This window comes from Mycetomoellerius zeteki, unplaced genomic scaffold (genome assembly GCF_001594055.1).
Source record: "Mycetomoellerius zeteki isolate Tzet28-1 unplaced genomic scaffold, Tzet1.0 scaffold517, whole genome shotgun sequence".
Lineage (NCBI taxonomy): Eukaryota > Metazoa > Arthropoda > Insecta > Hymenoptera > Formicidae > Mycetomoellerius > Mycetomoellerius zeteki.
In genome coordinates this window covers 464,275-471,197 of record NW_017257520.1, presented here as the reverse complement: position 1 = coordinate 471,197, position 6,923 = coordinate 464,275, and the positions used below count along the sequence as shown (strand labels likewise).

The 6,923-nt window shown below is 34.6% G+C and overlaps 1 protein-coding gene across 1 annotated transcript; it reads left to right on the top strand.

The window, feature by feature from the left end:
* The first annotated feature begins 1,531 nt into the window (after positions 1–1,531).
* LOC108727637 (solute carrier family 25 member 44) lies at positions 1,532–5,321 on the top strand. Its single transcript, XM_018455813.1, has 5 exons — positions 1,532–1,680; positions 2,895–3,198; positions 4,083–4,390; positions 4,473–4,659; positions 4,796–5,321. The coding sequence occupies exons 2-5, from the start codon at positions 3,024–3,026 to the stop codon at positions 5,113–5,115; spliced, it is 990 nt and encodes a 329-aa protein (XP_018311315.1). The 5' UTR covers positions 1,532–1,680; positions 2,895–3,023; the 3' UTR covers positions 5,116–5,321.
* Positions 5,322–6,923: the final 1,602 nt, after the last annotated feature.

Here is a 6,923-nt window from a genome sequence, read left to right as displayed (position 1 = left end):
CCTTCCGATCAATCGTTATTGAGTCGATAAATTCCTCACTGTAGACAAACAGGACCACCAATTCGAAATTGCAAAAAACGCGCAATTGAATTCGCGCGACGCGAGTCAATCGTTGCCCGGTGTTACAACGCGAAGATCGAAGATAGCACTGAATCGGGTGATTTGATCTCGGCGCGAACAGAGGGGTGAGCCACCCTCGCGGCCGGGGGTTGTCTCCGAGCTCCGGTTTACGCCCCCAATGTGACGTAGAACTCAGTCCTGCGCGTATTTCACCTCCTTGCCGGCCACTACCTAACCGGGTGTTGGGCGGAGCCTGAAACTCATTGGCGATATACGAGCTCGATGATCAACGAAGGGATGATGCTACGAACCTCCACGCGAGAGAGGACCACGGGCTCTCTCAGCTCGAGCTTCGAGCAAATTCGATTCGATCGCCATCGAGATATTCGCGCGCGCGAATAGAGATACGTTTTTAATATAACTTTAAATCAACCTGGGCCAACGTGAGCGTTCCAGCAACTCGGATTGGAATAAACTAGCTGCTGATACAGCACGGACTGCTAAAGAACGCCCTAAAGACGTTTCTATCCTCTGAACGTCCTCAGAACATTGATCCCAGGATGTTTCTCGGATAAAGTACTGCATGGGTGATAAGAAACGTTAACTCTCTTTCTATACATCACGATCTTCTTAAAAAAAAATCTTTGAAGATTTAAAGCGATTCTTAGCAAAAATTATTAAACCTATGTCGCGATAGATTTTGTGTCAACTAATTAACCAATACATTTCAGCAATATTGTTATGTTTCTGCAAGCTTCTTGTGCTGTATGGAAAAAATGTATACATATATAATTACAGTAAGATATATAAAAATAATAGCTATAATTTGTTTGTTTCAATTTTAATTCATTCGATAAGGCTACAATTAAAAGAAAGATATGTAAACAATATAATATATCTTTGTTCATCGATTTATTTCTAAGATGACAAAATTTGAATTTATCTCAATTAAATGAATTATAATTTCAAAATTAAATAAAAATAAAACTATCCCATTCAGCACAGTAGCTTGCAGTAACATTGCTGTAATATTTGTAATGTTACTACAATATTGCTGGAATAATCTGTGCTGTATGAAACTTTTTAACATATTACTATTAAATTCTTTGCTCAAAGGGGGCTATTCGTATTTTATTTTGTTATTATTCGCAGAGAAATTATTGTTGCCTCGAGATTTCGTCGAGGCAAGAGATGCTTTTATTTTTCATGTTCGACGTGTAGTAATTAAGATGTTTATTGATGATAATAGATGCTACCGCTTTGTACATCCATAGATAAGTAACATCACGTAGCATTCAGGAATTTCGTTGAGATGTCACTACCAAGAAGCAATACAGAAGAGTACCGAGCGCGTGCGCGACAACCTTGTCGAGTGAATGGTCCATAATAATTTTTCATAGATTTTATTAACTCGAATAACTTCGAAATCGCGAAATATTGTAAATAAAAATGAATTTGCCTTAAAGAATACACTAAGCGCGTGATACGCAATAAAATGACTGACCATGTCGATTAGTTTATAAACATCAAAGGCAATCAAAGGTTTCCTCTCGACAGTACAGAGACGAACGTTCAGAAGATTTCGGAGTAAATCATCTTCGGATAGTACATTACATCATTGTAAGTAACAATAGATTGTTTGTGAATGATTTACATTTTCCTGTGTAATTGCTTCATCAATAACGATGTTGATATTTTCAAATTATGTTATAATAATATGTTAATTAAAATCAACAGTAACAACTGATTTACTCTCTAGTTGCTCCAATTCGTTAGACATGAACATTTTTACATGCACCGCTATTAATAAGAATTTAAAAAGATTGCTTAACAAATTTTTTATAACTGTGGTAGGAAAGTAATACAGATATGCTCATGTTTTTGACTTTGGAGCAACGGAGAGAATTTCGGAGTAACGGACTGCTCCAGGTGTTGTAATATTATATTTCATTCATAATTATCATGCCTTGAATGTTGCCGAATTTCTTCTACTGTTAATCTCATTGTTTTACGCACAATTCATTAAATCCGATTAAATTCCTTGCAAAAGTTATGATTTTTAAAGTCGAATAGCTCCACTCCAAAAGAATGTTTTGACATTTGCAATTCATGACACAGCAATCTATTGAAGACGTGTTTCGAAATAATGGAAAAAAAACGTCTTTCACAACATTAAAATTCATTTATACAGTATACATGTATTATACAAATTATATAAATAATTCAAGAAGTCTTCTTTTGAGGTTAAGCTAACCTCGAAGAGGTTAACTTAACAAGTCAACTTTGTGATTCTAATACTTCATAGGCTTGTTTTTTATTGCGTACTCGACTGCATAAGAACTTTTCTTCTCACGTCAAATTTCAAACATATACCTATTTAATTTTAGGTTCTTTGTTGATGAACTTTTGAACTGGTGCATATAATAGTGCAGTAAGTTGAAGTGATGAAACAAACTTATATTTGTTTCACTTCAACTTATTGCACCGTGTGCATCAATTTAAAAAGTTCTTAAAAAAATAGGCCTTTTAGTGCAAGAAACACTAGTTGAGCTACAAAAAACAAATGTATAATGTGATCAGATATTTTCGAACCAAAGGAAGAACTTTATGTTGGGGAGATAGGGGAGAATGTATGAACGAAAATGATAATGTATAAATATATGAATGAGAATGATAAATATAATAATAATTATTTAAAAAATAATACAATTATACTCTCTCTCTCATGTCTTGACGACAATTACTTCAAAAGTGAGACGTCTAGTCATATTAATTATATTCCTAATTCTGACTTTGTCCAAATTATTAGCAATTACAAATTTGTAAATTCACAGGATTTTGGACGTTAATGCTCATAACACACCGATGAGATATGCGGCATCAAGTTAGGCCAAATCCTCGGCGAGTTTCTCTGTTTGATTTGTCTGTCGCTACGAGCTACAATATCCGTCCATATTCGAGAGATGTCTGCAGTAGAGGCAACACCGTTCATCCGCACCATCGAGTGGGACATGATGGACAAGACGAAATTTTTCCCGCTCAGCATGCTGTCCTCGTTCTCGGTCAGGTGTTGCCTGTATCCCCTGACAGTGATCAAAACTCGCCTCCAAGTGCAAAGACAAAATCACATGTATAATGGTAGCGCAAACTAAACAATAATAAATTAAACTAGACTGAAATGTGAATAATACAAACGAGGAGCAGACTTTCAAAATGCGTTTTGTCCAAAATTTGTAATTTTCAGAAAACGAGAAAGAAAAAAACACACAAGAAAACTACGCATTTTACAGAAAATAACAATATGTCAATCAGTAGGATGTGAAATATTAAACAAAATTACTAAACAATTACTAAAAATATTAAACAAATGCATTTTGTTTGTCTCTAGTTAAAAAATTAAAAAACAAATACACTTCGAAATATCTGTACGTTTTTTCAACGTATAAATTAACGATGAAAAAAATGCTTTCTAAACATTTCAGAGTAGCTTATAATATGAGTCTTTCGACACTGAATATACTCTGTCATCTTTAACTAATTCTAAAAAAATAAAATTTTGGACAAAACGCATTTTGAAAGTCTGCTCCTCAAATAAGTAACCCAGTAAACGTCATCTAACAGTAACATAACATCAATATTATGATTTCACACTTAACAATATTAATTAATATAACACATATTGCACATATATAATAGTTATTTATTGAGAGTGAAATTATGACATTGATTTTATGTTACTGTTATGTTAATGGTGTTAAGTGGATAAGAAGCGCTTTGTACAATTGAAACTGAAACTTAATGCCTTGTAATATTCTTATGTAAATTTTAAAGTTTTAAACACATCTTTTAATAAATTAAATAAACTGCACGTTGATTACTATCCGGTTTGAAATACAATCATAAACTGAAGCTGAAATAATAATATTTTAAATTGATAGCAAATTAAGTAAATTAATTTCTATATAAATCAATTTTACAGAGTAAGTAACCTTCCTTCTCATGCAATATCTTTTATCCCGCAGGTATGGTAGATGCATATAGAAAAATTTATAAAGTGGAAGGCTTCTCAGGTCTTTATCGGGGCTTCTGGATAAGCTCCATTCAAATTGTCTCTGGTGTATTTTACGTATCAACCTATGAGGGAGTACGCCACTTGCTCGGACAAGATACGCCTCTCGGACGCGTCGACTCCAAGGTCAAAGCATTGATTGCTGGCGGTACTGCCAGTTTAGTTGGACAAACGATAGTCGTTCCTTTTGATGTTCTCAGTCAGCATCTAATGGTTCTCGGCATAAACAGCACCAAGCACGGCAGTGTGTACGTAGATAAAGTGAGTCAGGAAGTTTCTACTAAATTCACTACACCTTCAACAACAATTAGTTTGAGATACTAACACCGAATGTTTCTTATAGATGGGAATGAATCCCTTAGGCCTGACTCTTGAATCTGAAAAGACTCGCGCGCAAATCTCCGCAGAAATAATAAGATTGATTTATCAGAGAGATGGTTATCGTGGTTTCTATCGAGGGTACATGGCATCCTTATGTGCGTATGTACCTAATAGCGCCCTTTGGTGGGGATTGTATACGGTTTATCAAGGTAATTGTACTTTGTACTTCGCAACAGAGTTGGCAAAATTTTTTGGATAAAGTCCATGATTTTTCCGACCAACTCTGCTTCGTGGCCATTAAATAAAAAAAGACTGATAATGTTTTTTATATCTCCTTTTTGGCAGATGAGCTTATAAAGCTACTTCCAAGCTGGTTCTCGCATTTGTGTATACAGGCGATAGCGGGCACATTGGGTGGTTTTACGACCACGATCATTACGAATCCCTTGGACATTGTGAGAGCGAGATTGCAAGTGCAACGATTAGACAGTATGCTTAGTGCGTTTAAGATATTGTGGATCGAGGAAGGATTGCATATGTTTAGTAAAGGACTCTCTGCGAGGCTCGTTCAATCTGCCTGTTTTAGTTTTTCGATAATTCTAGGTTATGAAACTATCAAGAGAGTGAGCATAACTGAAGAGTACAAGAGTTACGTTCGATGGTGAGCTTCACAGGTAATACTACGATTAATTTGACGCGGATAGAGTCGCGCATAGGTTTTATTGTGGTTTTTTCGATTATGACGCGCCTTTTAATGTGTATCACTTTTCAAGGAAACCGTCACAATTTAATCGATACATCATTGATAATGAAGAAATATTTCTGTAGCTTCTTCTAAAGAAGCTAACTAAATTAAATTTTTTCGGCTATAGAAGTGCTATTAAGTTATGTTAGATTTAAAAGTGTGATCGAAGCTATCTTTCGTTACACGAACAAAAAAAGAATAATATAATTGCATAATAATTGTATCATCCGTCATCTGTTTTGCGTAACTTTTCGTAAATTGTGCATCATAATTTGATATATCACATAATCATCCCATACAGCACAGAATTTGCAGCAATATCGCTGCAAAATCTCTGCAATATTGCTGTAACATGCAATGTTGCAGCAGTGTTACTGCAACTTTTGTGCAACTTTGTGCTGTAGAGATAATGTAGACAAGAGACTTTACATACAGAAGAATAGACGTAGTAGTGGTAACTTAAAGGTGACAAATATACAAGTTTTATATGTAGAATTAAAATACACGAGAAGCTGAATAAACTATTTTATAGTTTTGCAATTTAAAAATATATATTTATTCGAGGCGCTGAGTGGCTCGGTGTTCGGTCCGTAGACTAGCAATCATACATTTCACAATAGACTTAAGCCTTTTAACTTATCACACAGATTGAGCAGTAAGCTCCTTTTTAAGTGAATTTTTTGTGCATGTGAGACGCGAATGGGATCGAGCCTGGATCATGGATTCATAATTAAGGCTATTGTGAAATGTACGAAGAGCTTAAAGGATTTTAAGTTTACAAAATGTGTCTGAGATGTTCTAGAGAACCTATACATATTCCTGGAGAATGTGTGTTAGACGTAAAAAGAGAATGATTAAGACCCGATTGTACCAACGTTACTTTAACTTTAAGCGAAGCTTAAAAATCTCTCTTTCTTTTTTTAAAGCCGATAGAGAGACAGAAAGGGTTAGAGTTTAAAACTTCGTTTAAAATTAAAGTAACATGCAATCGGCTTAAAACTCAAATAAGAAGTTATATAGATGGGCTGAATAGGCTAGTTCCTAAGGGTCATAACTTTCTCAATTAAAAATAAAATAAAATATTCATTCATATATACATTTATTGTACGTATCAAATTTGTATAATTGTCGCCTTTTTAGTTTTCATTACTATGTTTTTCTCTGTGTACATAAGTACTATGTACATATAATTACTATGTATACTTTGGTGTACATAAAACAATAGTTCCGAATGACAGTAACTAGACAAGTATTTGTAAATGTAATAAGCGCATTTTGTACGCTAGCATCACGTGTCAGATGGAGTACAAACTTCGTAACATGTGTTAGATATGTTACTGTGATACAAATATGTCCTATACATACTTTAAAGACAGCCTGTATCTTATAGACGCGTGTCCGTTTATAACATTACGATATAAGATCTGTTTTCTGTGGTTGAACTAGTGTACACTTTTGGAACTTAAAGTGAGATAGAGGTATATATATGTTTGATATTTGTGGCGAAAGCGAGAAAGAGAGTTCTAGTCTAGTACAAGAATAAAAAACAGACCTACAGATGATCCTAGTCAAATATGGGCATGCAAATGTGTCTACATATATCGGCCGTCTTGAAAATACGGATAGAACGTAATACCTGAATCAAGCGGATTAAACAGGTTCACTAAAAAATCGATACCGCAAAGATATAAGAAATATGACTGTTTAATATTTCCACTTATACTGTGT

What these genes read in the sequence shown, in the direction of transcription:
- LOC108727637 (XM_018455813.1), top strand. Translation starts at nt 3,024, where the DNA reads ATGTCTGCAGTAGAGGCAACACCGTTCATCCGCACCATCGAGTGGGAC. An exon ending in ACAAAATCACATGTATAATG is followed by an intron (nt 3,199 to 4,082) that starts GTAGCGCAAACT and finishes TTTATCCCGCAG; the next exon opens with GTATGGTAGATGCATATAGA. An exon ending in ATTGTATACGGTTTATCAAG is followed by an intron (nt 4,660 to 4,795) that starts GTAATTGTACTT and finishes CCTTTTTGGCAG; the next exon opens with ATGAGCTTATAAAGCTACTT.